Source organism: Anopheles funestus, chromosome X, assembly GCF_943734845.2.
Source record: "Anopheles funestus chromosome X, idAnoFuneDA-416_04, whole genome shotgun sequence".
Lineage (NCBI taxonomy): Eukaryota > Metazoa > Arthropoda > Insecta > Diptera > Culicidae > Anopheles > Anopheles funestus.
The window spans coordinates 4,658,482-4,671,721 of record NC_064597.1 but is presented as its reverse complement, the minus strand read 5'-3'; the positions used below and the strand labels follow the sequence as shown (position 1 = coordinate 4,671,721).

Here is a 13,240-nt window from a genome sequence, read left to right as displayed (position 1 = left end):
TCCTTGGTGGTACACCGGTCACACACCCAAAGTTCGACGACGCATTTCTCAAGGTGGCATAAAAAGCTGATAGTGGAAGTTCACACCCGGTAACAAACCGGACAAATGTTTTTTTGTTACTAAAAAGCCATACCAGCCCCCAAAAAAAAAGAATACTATGTCCAACACCCTGTCTGACCCCCTTCGATGAGTTCGTTCAGACCTGGGGGTCAGACAGGTTGCTGACGTGCGTTAACGCTTGCATTATCAAGCCTGTTTGATTATTTCATTTTTTATTTCCACAACATAATCAATGTTGTGTCATTGCCTCCTTGATCCATGCTTCGCGAAAAAAAACACTATCTAGATCACTGGCCGTCTGGGTGTCGTCTAATTGTTTATATTTTCTTATTACTTTTGTCTGGTGTAACATTAGTTATTTTGTAAAAAAAAATTATAATTTTTTGTTATAATTCAAAAATTAGTTAAAAATGCTTCTAAAACAAGCACATTGCATACTTTCAGGCGCTTTATTTTAGTACTTGATTTTAGTACTTGAAAGATAAATTAATTATTTTTTGACAGTTTTTTTTAAAGTTAGCTAAAAAGCCTTTATATTTTGCTTTTTTCTGTTTTTAACTTCATATAGTCGACATGGCACATGGTTTCCTAGGTACGCGTCTGGGCACGGTACATTGACGGATTCTCCTAGCGGGGCTGAAGCAGTAACGGTTAAGAGGGGGCATCTGCTGGTCAAATAAACACAATAACAACACATTAAAATAGATGTTGATAAGCAAGCAAATAATCAAACACTCCAAGAGTGCGGCCGGTATCTGCTAAAGCTACCGTGATCCACTACCGGGCCCCGTCTGTCAATCATTCCCCCCCCCCCTCCCCCCTACCGGCTGATTACCAACCTTTGTCCCCCTCCCCCCCCATTTCCTGCACACAAGCAAGAAGGATTTGTAGACACAAACACAGCGACAGTTGCGAGACTAGGCCACAGCGACAGTTGCATAGTAAGCTCCTGCCTTTTGGGGCCTAGATTGCCACCCTGGAGTGCATTGGCGGGTTAAATTGTTTGGGAATGAGAGAGCAGATGGCGAAGAGGGGTGTGGAGGAGAAACGGAGCGAGCAAGCCCTATAAGCGGCCTGAAAACCGGCTGTAATGCGGCTCCCCCCCCCCCCCCCCCCCGGGTTTTTCGTTGACAAGGGGAAAAGCTTCAAACCATATGTGTGGCAGGCGGAAGAGCAAACGAGCAGACAGCTGGTGGAGCAGGAGGAGCGGGGAGCGAAAGCGCACGAGATAAAGTTTTTTTTTGCTTCTTGAAGTGGACCGACTATCGAACAAGGGCGAGAACGTTAAGAAGGGTAGGCAGATAGGGGGGGCGGGAGGCAAGATTGTCATGCGGGCAAACCCGAACGGTCCGAGGTTCGGTGCCGGATCGGTGCGAGAGCAATTTGGCGAGTACAAATAGTGCTGTACGGTGGCTGCGACTCCTCAGTTTGACGTTATCATCCGCCGTACGGTGTTCGGTGCTGAGTAGTGTCATACTCTCTCTCTCGCACAGAGCCGATCCCACGCCTAGAGCGCCGCACGCCGGGGTTTTTTTTGCTTTGGTTGGTCGCTCTTGTCGCTGACCGTTTGCCGATGTGTGCACAGCGTCAGGAAGTGTATCCTTTCCCGCGTATCCTGCGTGTTTCAGTGTGTTTCGCGTACGTTTAGTGTCCTTGTTTAGTTGTTTACGGGTTTTGACGATCATTTTTGTGCACAAAACTGCAAAGTACTCCGAAAAAAAAACAACGAAACCAAACCAAAATGGACGCATCGGAAGCAATGCCCAAAGCGGACACAATCAAACTACGCAACAAACATATCGGGTAAGTACAGGTGGTCGCCTCCTCTTGTATCTTCTCATCTGGCCGCGTAGCGTGCCAAAAACACCCGGCAAAAATGACCCTCTGTGACCCTGAGAAAAGAGAGGTCAGGCGTGCCGCCAGCCGTCGGGGAAAAAAAATCGAACCTTTTTGGCCTGGCTGAGTGATATCTTCAATTGCCAAAAAACCCGGTCGCGAGCCAAAACACACACGTGCAGCTAGCAACACTCCCCTTCCTTCCCCGGCCCTTCTCCGCGCGCGGTTGGTAAGAGGTGTCAAACCAATGTCAACGATCATCAACACGCGCCCCGCAAACGGCCACACACACTGGCCGTTTATGATACGTCGTATTTTAAATCTGTTTATGTGGTGGTTACCTTTAGCCAAAAAAAAAAATGAAAAAAAAATCCGTTTCCTTATTCACGGCCAATGCCAGGGACGAAGGAGGAAGTTACAAAAACTGAAGGAAATAAGCAGAGGTGGCTAGACCGAACCTTGGTAGTGCAGAAAAGTATTTTTATTCTACAGCCAACAGACCTCCTCCCCCCCAACACCCCCTTCACCCTAATAAAAAAAGGGCGTCTGATATCGAACACAATGCAAATGGTGTAGGTGCGATAATTTATTTGTTTGTGTCCACTCTGGTTGCGACGCGAAAATAACATCATCGCGGATTACGCGGGTGTGTTAGGGGGAGTGGGTGGAACTAGATTGTTGATTTAGCACAAAAACCCGCCGGTTGTTGTTTTATGATTGCTGATGAGAAGATTATACCACTGTTTTGCACTCGTATTACGTGTTTGCTCGTCACACAATCCGTTGGAGGATTGTCCGTCGGTGTTTGGATGATGGCACGCGCCATCATCATGTAGCGGTGACAAGCAAACCCCCCGGGTACATGTAAACATGCACCGCTAATCCTTAGTTAGTGATAAACAAAAAGTACATCGTCATGACAGTTTGAAGTACACTGTGGAACGCCGATTATCCGTGCCCATCAGGAACTCGACCCCTGCCGGATAAGCGAATATATCACGGATAATAGACGCAACTCTTTTTATTGCTAAATATTGTTTGGACGATCTTCAGCATATTGTATCCTTCAGTATTGAGACTTTCATTTCTTGTCATTATCAGTTTTGCAGTTTATATGTCAATTAAAGCTCTTAGAACTGTCATTTCCGAGCTGCACGGATAATGGGACAGCCGGATTAAAGGTACCCGGATAATCGGCGCTCCACTGTAGTATATTTTTCCCCCTTCTTGCTGAAGATCCGAACTTTCAATTTCAAATTTTTTAATGTATCGTCCTTATTTGTCACCTCTTTCACCCAGCAAATCCTGCCAGCTGTTCTACCGGACCGATCCGCTGAAGATAGTGCGCGGCCAGGGTCAGTACATGTACGACGAGCAGGGTGCACGGTACCTCGACTGCATCAATAACGTTGCGCACGGTGAGTGGAACAGGCCGAACCCGTAGGAACCCGATGACACATGCGACCGATCACGAGGCGCTCAATGTCTGGGGCGTACGTATCATCCATTGGGAAAAGGCGACTATTGGATGCGGGTTGTGACGACATACACAACCGACTCACGGTTTGTTCACGTGCTGCCCATGATGCGGGCAAGCTAATCGCGTGAGTTTACCCAACCAATCATCCTTACCCGTCGGCACAAGCCGTAAGGGGTATAGCGGTTTCGACGATGACGGGGGGAAGGGGGTTCGAACTTATCAAGAAACCCTAAGCAAACAAGCGCAACGAGGGCATCACCGAGGGCCCATTCCTGCATCCGCACGTCTTGACGTCAACAGAGCGGAACGGGGGGAACTGTAAATGCGCCCTTATCGGTCAGACCGGTCGGCACCTGGGCACCCGTTATGGAGGTTATCGGGATGTGTCGAAACGGAAAGCGGGACATGCGAGCAGCAAAACCGTGCCCAACATGTGATGCCCTATTGTAAACCACACCCAAACAAGGACGGTTCTCTTATAAATCACTTTTGAAGCTATAAACTTCAATAGTCTTTCAAAGTTGGGTTTTACAATTTCTATACTTTAGCTTGATAGAAACATGCAATCGTGTGTATGTGTTTTTTCCAATAACAATTGAACGGCTTAGACGCCTAAAGTTAGCGTCCAACATAGCGAAAAACAAAGATAGTGATATCAGTTGAAGTATCTAAGTTGCTAAGCAATTCTAATGCTAGGTACCTGATTCGGGGGTTGTGTGCACGTGTTTGTGCAGCGTGGTGATGAGCACCTTCCTTTCCCTCAATTTCCCACCCACAGTTGGACACTGTCATCCGAAGGTGGTCGAGGCCGGTACCCGGCAGCTCGCAACCCTCTCCACCAACAATCGCTTCCTGCACGATGAGCTCGTCAAGTGTGCAAAAACGCTCGCGGACAAGATGCCCGGCAACCTGTCCGTCTGCTATTTCGTCAACTCCGGCTCGGAGGCAAACGATCTTGCATTGCGGCTGGCCCGTCAGCATACCGGACGCCACGAGGTGATTACGCTCGATCAGTAAGTACTCAGCGCGCAAGTTGTGCTACAAGTGTTGTTTTTTGTTTACGACCCTCTAATACATCATCTAATCTGATCTACAGCGCTTATCATGGTCACGTTTCGGCCGTAATGGACATCTCGCCGTACAAATTCAATCAACCGGGCGGTGATCCTAAACCAGAGTTTGTCCACGTGGTAACTATACGCATGTCCGGAAATGTCTCAGAAATAGGGGTATCTAATTTAAGCATTTTTGCTATATCTTAGGCACCGTGCCCAGATGTCTATCGGGGCAAGTATCGGGACTGTGACTTCCCGGAGGGAACCGATCTTGGTCAATTGTACGCGGATGAGGTACAACGCATTATTGAGCGTAGTTCTTCCGGAGTAGCTGCCTTCATTGCGGAGAGTCTACAGAGCTGTGGTGGACAAATCATTCCACCTGCTGGATACTTCCAGAAGGTCTACGAGTAAGTGCCATTATGATTGGGTCCCCCAACTTTCCAAGGTTCCAATGTTTTTTTTTTGAGTCCTTCCGATTCATCATCTTCAAATGATTATAGTCTTCGAAATATTGGAGTTACTGAGTTGTGGACCTAATAGATCATATCGGGGTCTGGGATCCAAAACTATTGGCGAATTCTTATTCTTTGCCCAACTACGCAGCGCTGTACGAAAGGCGGGAGGTGTGACGATCGCCGACGAGGTCCAAGTTGGGTTCGGTCGAATTGGTACACACTACTGGGCGTTTGAGCCACACGGCATTGTACCAGATATTGTGACGGTTGCAAAACCGATGGGCAACGGACATCCGGTTGGTGCGGTCGTAACAACGCCAGAAATAGCAGAAAGTTTCGCCTCCACCGGTGTTTGCTACTTCAATACGGTGCGCATTACAATTCTCCAACAAAGCGGCAAGGTATTACTATAGTTTTCACGTTATATCTGTACATTTTGCAGTACGGTGGTAACCCAGTGTCGTGTGCCATTGCAAATGCGGTGATGCGCGTGATCGATGAGGAGCATCTGCAGGAGAATGCACTGCGCGTGGGACGCTATCTGCTCGAACAGTCCAAAGCATTAGCGTACGAGTATCAGCTGGTGGGTGATGTACGCGGTACCGGTCTGTTTGTGGGCATTGAGCTGGTGACGGACCGGCAGCGTCGTGTGCCGGCAACCCGGGCCGCAAAAGCCGTTGTCGAGCGCATGAAAACTGTACACCGGATATTGGTCAGCAGCGATGGACCGGATGACAATGTCGTCAAGCTGAAGCCACCGATGGTTTTTACGGTCGAAAATGCGGATGAGTTCCTGTACGGTTTCCGAGAGTGTCTTACCTATCTGCAGCAGCAGCACACAGCGGATGGAGTTCCAACCACACCGGTGCGTGTAACACATCCACTAGCGACCGGTGGCATCCTTCAGCCGAGCCCAATCAGCCGCGGTCAGCACGACACCTCCACACTCATCAAGTCTAGCTAAACAGACGCGGAAACTGTTTTTTTTTTACAAATGTATCACTCTGCTAACAATCATTTGTCGATTTCTTTGCCGAAGCGGTTGCATAAACATCGTTCTAGATTAGTTTAGCATATCTCATAAAGAAACCACCCTTCGGCAAGAACCAGCATACACTTATTTGTTTTAAAAATAAGCATTATTCTATCATCTGTTAGTGCATGGAGTGCGTGTTAACTATTTTACAAGTCTCTTACTTTTTTGTTTAGTGTAGCGTCATGAGCTAGTTCGAATGAGCGGGGACGACCCTTATAGCTCAGGTTAGCATTTAGCTTCTGCTTTGTGTGCTTTGTTTACTCAGTAAGAGGAAAAAAAGGAAAGGAAAAGCTCCGCATTCTGCACCGAAAATAGTGTTTGTGTGTTACTGTTTTATCACATCTTTTATCATTATTGTATCACTTCATTCGTTGAAATCTTTTGAAAAAGTCTGGATATCAAGGACTTTCTGATGTTGGCTATTCGATTTACACATACACTATTGTTCACTTTCCGTGTGTTTGGTAGTAGTGACAGGTAGCAATATGAGTGAGATCTCAACTCGTGATGCTTAATAAGACGCCTTAAAATGGAGACCTTTTGACAGATATATGATGTTTCATTGATTAGGTATAAAGAGGACAATTTTTGAAGTTTATAAAGGATACGTTTCATCAATAAAAGAGCATCTTTGTAAGATAGTGATATACAGCTACGATGTCCTTTGGGGTGGAATTTTGTTTGGAGATTTTTGTTGGGAGATGTCACCAGATATCAACCTTAGTCCTTAGTCTCTCTTACATATCATATATATATTTCTTTACAATATCTTTTTCTTCACAAAACATTCCCCCCTACTCCCCCCCAGGCCTGTGTAGAGGCTGAGAGATTTACACCATAACTGCCCGCTTTGTTCAAGAGCAGTTCTATCCAACTATCAACAGTAAGCGCAGATTATTATTTTCAGCAAGTAAACAAAAACCAACAGAAGAATATGTTAGTTTTGAAAGTTAAGATACTACATAAATTACTTTCACCCCGGGTTTTTTTTTCTATACAATTCGTTATGATTCGCTCAGCTCTATTTATGAAAGAAGAAACAAAAGATAACCATAATTTGCTGTCACTAGCTATCCGAAAGAGCGTTCGTGTACGTATTACTTTCACAACGATTATGTAAGTTTGTTTTTTCTTCTTTTTTTCTCCCTTTCATTAAATCGGGACAACAATCACGCTTCGCCTTATCTTGTCTTCCTGTGTGTTTTTTTTTTTCGTAGCCAAAGATAATTGATAAATCATGATATTCCCACGCCACTGCGAGAGGGAATTGAAACAATTGGCGCAAAAAAAAGAAGACTGTGCATTACCGTACTGCCAAAAGGTTCATATTCCATCCTATCTCAGCATTATACAGCATATTTGCCAAATCAAACCGCCATCACCGAATCAAGTTTTGGCTGGTATGTCTTTTTTTCATTTTATTTCCCTATGCTTTTGGTCGTGTCGTGTTTATCAGACACCTCGCTTTAGGGGTAAATCACTACGATAGCGATTTCTATTTGGGGTGGTTTTACTTAATCACTGACGTTTGAGGAAGTGTGTACGATTCACAAAGCAATTTGTTTGGGTAAAATGACACTGACACAACTGACAGTTTTGACAGGTTCCGGGTTTCTGAAGGTTGGACAAATACTACTACTAAAGCGTACTACAACTAAACACGCTTCAAAATGAAGCCCGCAAAATTGCAAATGGTGTCAGCAAAAGTGCCCTTTCGCCTGGAGATTGTGCAAAATAAGTTCGGAACTTTCTAACGCCAGCAATTAAATTAAACGACCCTACTAATATTGCTCACTAATATCTGATCTGGGTTTTTTGTGTGTGTTTGTTTCTGTTTTTTTTTCTTCTTTTGCTGTTGTTCATCTTATCATTTCGCGCTGAGCGAGTACACCAATACACGCCAGGTTCCGGTGATTTGCTAACGAGTGTGTGCTACAGCAGACTCGGTCAATAATCAGCAGCTGAACGATTAGCGGCTGGTGACCTTTGCTACGATCGATGAAGTACAGCAATCCTTCGATAAGTTACGAAAGTGGACGTGCGCACGCGCTGATGGATCGCCGTAGCGTAACACCGTATTCCTTATTGCATTGTTGAATTATATTTTCACTAAAAACGCTATCCCTTGTTTTTAAAGGTTTCCCTTATCCAGGGGTTTTTCCCTTTCCGAACAGGATGCTGCTAATGTTCGTTTTTACCACCATTATACCATACAGTCAGTCCCAGCATTCACACCGCCTCTCCATCATGCTTGTTGTACAGTCTTTTATTATTACTATAATTCTTCTTTATTGGCTCAATGATCGAACGTTCGATCATACAGTTTGCTTCTGGTGCCCATTTTGTTAGGCCTATAAATTATCGTATCCAACCTGATAGTGTAACGTCTTGAGAAGTGGGATTAGCAATATAACGTGGGAGATGGGGCTTTGTTTATTACTGGTATATTTATCCCGTGTAGATTTAGATAATGTCAACCAATCCAAACAGCAATGTTTGAATTTTTTTTTTTATTCTTCCTTCCTCCATTGGTTATTGTGCTCAGAGCGGTTTAGGATAAAATTACACTAGCGTAGCGCATTTTACGAACCTCTTTCTTACATCGTTAACTGTACATTTGCTCGCGGAAGAAGCTATTGCTATTGCGAGATACGCGTAGTGCGAGCTCCGCAGGGGCGTCGGTTGAAGATAGTAGCGGCTCGATGAAGAAACAAACCTACAAAAACAAAAAAAACCCTCACTCGTTCTCACGTATACGGGAAAACCGCAAACCAGGCCTGTTCAAAATTTTGCAGGGAAGAAAGTACACAACGGTAAACGCGCGGTAAATTAACGTCAACGAAAAACCCGTAATAATCGAACAAATTTCTAAGAAAGAAATTAGAAAGACTTGCCCAAAAGTTTTAATATTTACTTCATTAATACAACCATCGCGTGAGGTAAAGAACGGAATCGGTCAAGATTACTGTAATTTTTGGCCAAAAAACGCAAAACAGTTTAGCTAGAAAGATTAGTTTTGTTTTGAATAAAATAACAGTGAGTGAAAGTTAAATCCGGATTTCCTTATCGCGGCTTTAATTCTACTGAGAGCTTTGAAGGATCGTATTTTGCAAAACAAACGAAAGTCGTGACTTTCTTCAAACAATTAACGTGCCAGAAACGTTGGCATATAGATGGCATGAGTATGTTTACTGGTAAATAAACGTATATACGTATGGTCGAGAAGAAAAAAAACCCGCCGGCAAAAAGGCTTTTCTTTTCGTTCGTTGTGCTTAGTGACCACATGCTTCGGATTGTTGGCGATGCGATTTATTACGTTTCTGGTATGTCAATAACTGAAGGTGGAAAGGTAAGACATTACTTCGTACAACCTTCGTACAAACGGCAATAATGAGGATGTATGAAATGAAAATAATCGTTACGACATTCGCAAAGCCATAACGGATAAAAAAACAGAAAGCAAAAAATTATTTTTTCCAACATCATGGTAACGTTGAACATTTTAATCGGTTTTTTTGTCAAAAGGGATACGAGAACACAGAATTAATTTTGTAATGCTTTTCAGCCCGCGCAAAACAAGGCGAAAATTGTGAAAATTGTGAAACGGTTTTTGACATACCAAGACAAAAGCATCTTTAACTACCCACGGACAGCACCATTGGTTCCTGATCTTGATTCGTTGTCGTCGACCGCTAAACCTCTAAACGGAACCACTTTTTCAGCGCTGCGTACGAAAGGGCATAGCAAAACGGTTACTTCCTTGCTAAACGGTTACTTCCTACGTCCTGTGTAATCGACCCGGGCTTTAAATTGGTAATTGGTCAAACAAAATAACGTAATTGTTATATAAACGTAAACGAGCAAAACAAAAGGATGGACGGCAAGGAAACGGGATTGGAATCTAGGAGAGTTTGGGGGAGGTGAAAGGGGTTTTGTCTTAGGTTGCCGTCTCAAACCCTTTTTCCTTGGTTGGTTGGATTTCGTTCTGCACGAAGCGAATTATCTAAACTCGTAGATTTGAATGCAGGACTCAGCTACGTGTTGAAGGGTTAACGATTGATACCTGCGTGTGTGTGTGTGGATGTGGGTGGCGATGGGGAAAAAAATTACATTACCTTAATGTGGAAACAAGTACATAGAAATCGATTGCCGCACACATACCATTCTGATGAGCGATGGTAATAGTAACCCTCCATGACCGCTTGTGATTTCTGGAAGCAAATATAGTAGAACCCTGCAAAGGACGCTCCATTGATGTTCTTTATCTTGTGATCAGGTACCTGTTCGGTTCGGGGAAAAATGATAACCAAGATAATTATGCTGTGAGATGCAACAAAATGGCGCGAAAAATAATATCCTCACCAGAAAATGTTCCTTCCAGCGCATAAAAACATAGTCACTCTTCGCTAACGCATCGTAATCAAAATCGTCCGAATTGAACGTCTTTTGGTACTCGCTGAAGGCAGCAAATTTTCCCTGCAAAAGCGATGGTAGAAAGTTAGAAATTCAAAGCAGCGAACACAACACCCTCCCATACAGCTACTTACAAAATGCTTTCTATCTACATCCTCATCCGCGTCCCATTTGCGTGTCAGAAAGGGATACTTTCGCGATATGATTTCACCATCGAAGAAGGTCGTTAGGGTTGGGAATTCAAACGTAAGACCGGTGATTTTGAGATATCCGCACAGGTAAGAGTTTGCTTCGTCGACATGCTGCGAAAAAGGAGATGGGCGAAATTGAATACGTCAATCCGTTATCAATTGCGTACCGGAGGCAATCGCGTATCTCACATATTCTTCTTCTTCTTGGCTTAACGACCTTACAGGTCACGCCGGCCATTTCTGGCTTACTAGACTTATTTTACCACGTAGCCAGATAGTCAGTCCTTGCTACGGGGGGACGGTCCGGATGGGATTTGAACACGGTCCGGCCGTGTGGACTGGCGCCGTTTATCACATGCACCACCGAGCCGCCCCTGACATATCTCACATATTAGCGTATATCGAATTCTTGGTTTGATGATAGATTTCTTTGTATATCGCCATCTCTTTGCGGATTTTTTGACTTACGTTACTGAACATTTCTTCATCTTCGTCCATTGGTTCTATTTCCGATAATGTTCTTTCCATATAACTGTATAAGTTGTTGTTACTGCTAGATAGCAACTCATTATGAGAGGCTTTGAAGAATTTTTTTTTGAATTTGCTTCTTTGTTAACGAAGTTAAATGTCAGTTTCGAAAAAATCGCGTATATCGGGGAATACCAGTTTCGTGAATTTAATTATGTAAAAATATGCTTACCTGCAGTACCACCTCCACCTCGTACGCATTGCCTTTCGATTTTTGTGAACCACGAAACTTGGAACCATTGTACAGGAGGGATTTCGTGACGCCGAGCTGTTTGGAGTTGTTCGGTGGCGGCGGTACGATATCCACGCGTACGGGCATATTGTCTGCGTTGTCCGGTAACCGTGCCGCCTGCTCCTGCGCGTCCTGTGGCTGATTGTCGTCGTCTGGTTCGAGTCGGTCCGGCCGCTCGGCTACCCCACCAGCGATGCCACCCGCCGCCCGACCACCACTTTCTGACCCGCACGTGCTGCTGCTGTCGGCGCTGTTGCGCTTACGCGGTGTGATATTACCGTCGCTCGGCTTACAGTCAACCTCGCCCTGCTCCGATCGGTGCTCTTGCTCCTCGTCCTCCGCTTTCTGTTCGTTAGCAATGGCGGTTGTGCCGGATACGAGGGCGGGATCGGTACCTTCCCCTTCCGCAATGATTCGTGTCGTCGTCGTTTCCGAATCGTTACCGTCGGTCAGCTCCTTGATCCGCTCGTCGCCGGAAGACGACAGATCCGGTAGCACCGAGCTGCCGGATGCTTCCTCCACACCGATCCCCAGTCCCGATCCCGCCTCCGCCCCGTCCGTACTAACCGCCCGCCTCCCGCCGGACTCTGACCGGTGCTCCGTCTCTTCCGGCCGCTTACGGCTTCGGTTGCGGCGTTTGGTTTTCCCCGACACGGCTGCGTTGACGCTGCACTCGTCTAGCGGTTCTCTCTCTTCCTCCTTCTCCTTCTCCTCCTCCTCCTCGGTACCACCACCAACACCGTTGCAAACACCGACCGACCAGAGTTTATCGCACGGGTCGGTACGATGGCGCCCTTTGCTCTCGCCGATTGGCTCGCACGTACTGATACCGGCTGTTGTTACAGCGCTGGAGGACAATTCGACCGACGAAGGTTGATAGTTGATCGGTTGCAAGATGGTTGATGGTGGCTGTACAAGTGACCCAGTTGACGATGTGGCGGAGGTAGAGGAGGAAGATGCGGAGGAGGGTACGGGTGAGGTCGAGGATGACGTCGTAAAGGATGTTGGGGACAGGGGTGGTGATTCTGACGACACCGTAAAAGACGGAAAACTGTCACCGGCCGTCCGATTCTCGTCTTCTAGCTTCTCCGTTACGAGCGTTTTTGTACGGTTGTCTAACTCCGGTCCCAGCAGCGGGACGATGCTGCTTTGATCGTTTCCCTGCAATGATTTAAGAATAACGGATCCAGTCTTAAATGGATGCTGTCAAACAGCTGCACAAGCAAAAGATTCATCCAAATCTAGGCACAAAAGTGGCTAAGTGCCACACAACCAACCGACATCACTGTGCGTAAGTGCGGACAGCACCAGAACGGAAACCGTTTCGAACACACCGGAAGCTACTAGGAGCCTGCAAACAAATCATGCAATATGGTTTAATGGTATTATCATAACACGAGGTTTCGCTTTGGCAGATATCAGTTCAGCAGCAGGCACTGACGTTATTACGACTCGTCCACAAAAGATCACCGATTTTTCGCAAGGGCGTCAAGGAAGCGTATCCCCGTGCAAGGTAGCGCTCGGTGCTGCATGGGCTTTGCACACGAAAACTCGGGCTACCGCTAGTGAAAATGCTACGAAAATTCGACGATACGCCACCATGGGGCTAAGCTGTAGTTACCTTTATCTCGCGTATCGTTTGCCGACCTCTGTTACGACCAGTGCAAAAATTCTGGGTCGCAATTGACAACCAGATCCGGGACGGGTTCACAAGCGCAGGCTACGCTTTCGCACTCGAAACTTCTCTTTTCTTACGCGATACGGATGCGTTTTTAACTATTTTTTTCTCGATTCGTTCTACACTATTTTCGTTTCGCAGAATCTGATGCGAGGAGTGTAAATGTCAAACTGTCATGATGCGGGGGGTCGGCTCATTGACGTAAGTTTGACAGTTTGGTGCATGAAATTAATCAGACAACAAATATTTGTGTCGAATGCAATATTTCTCAGC

The 13,240-nt window shown here is 45.7% G+C and overlaps 3 protein-coding genes across 3 annotated transcripts; 1 reads left to right on the top strand and 2 right to left on the bottom strand.

The window, feature by feature from the left end:
• The first annotated feature begins 1,487 nt into the window (after window positions 1-1,487).
• Window positions 1,488-6,237, top strand: LOC125774938 (alanine--glyoxylate aminotransferase 2-like). Its single transcript, XM_049445343.1, has 7 exons — window positions 1,488-1,863; window positions 3,196-3,314; window positions 4,155-4,389; window positions 4,473-4,566; window positions 4,639-4,841; window positions 5,038-5,257; window positions 5,332-6,237. The coding sequence occupies exons 1-7, from the start codon at window positions 1,802-1,804 to the stop codon at window positions 5,851-5,853; spliced, it is 1,455 nt and encodes a 484-aa protein (XP_049301300.1). The 5' UTR covers window positions 1,488-1,801; the 3' UTR covers window positions 5,854-6,237.
• Window positions 6,238-6,901: 664 nt separating this feature from the next.
• LOC125760641 (glucose-induced degradation protein 4 homolog) lies at window positions 6,902-12,450 on the bottom strand. Its single transcript, XM_049421016.1, has 5 exons — window positions 11,230-12,450; window positions 10,473-10,640; window positions 10,288-10,401; window positions 10,087-10,205; window positions 6,902-9,988 (listed from the first exon to the last, which is right to left on the bottom strand). The coding sequence occupies exons 1-5, from the start codon at window positions 11,374-11,376 to the stop codon at window positions 9,925-9,927; spliced, it is 612 nt and encodes a 203-aa protein (XP_049276973.1). The 5' UTR covers window positions 11,377-12,450; the 3' UTR covers window positions 6,902-9,924.
• Window positions 11,469-12,572, bottom strand: LOC125761080 (uncharacterized protein DDB_G0271670-like). Its single transcript, XM_049421884.1, has 4 exons — window positions 12,567-12,572; window positions 12,050-12,450; window positions 11,583-11,911; window positions 11,469-11,530 (listed from the first exon to the last, which is right to left on the bottom strand). Exons 1-4 carry the CDS (start codon window positions 12,570-12,572, stop codon window positions 11,469-11,471), a joined length of 798 nt encoding a protein of 265 aa, XP_049277841.1.
• Between the last annotated feature and the right edge of the window lie 668 nt (window positions 12,573-13,240).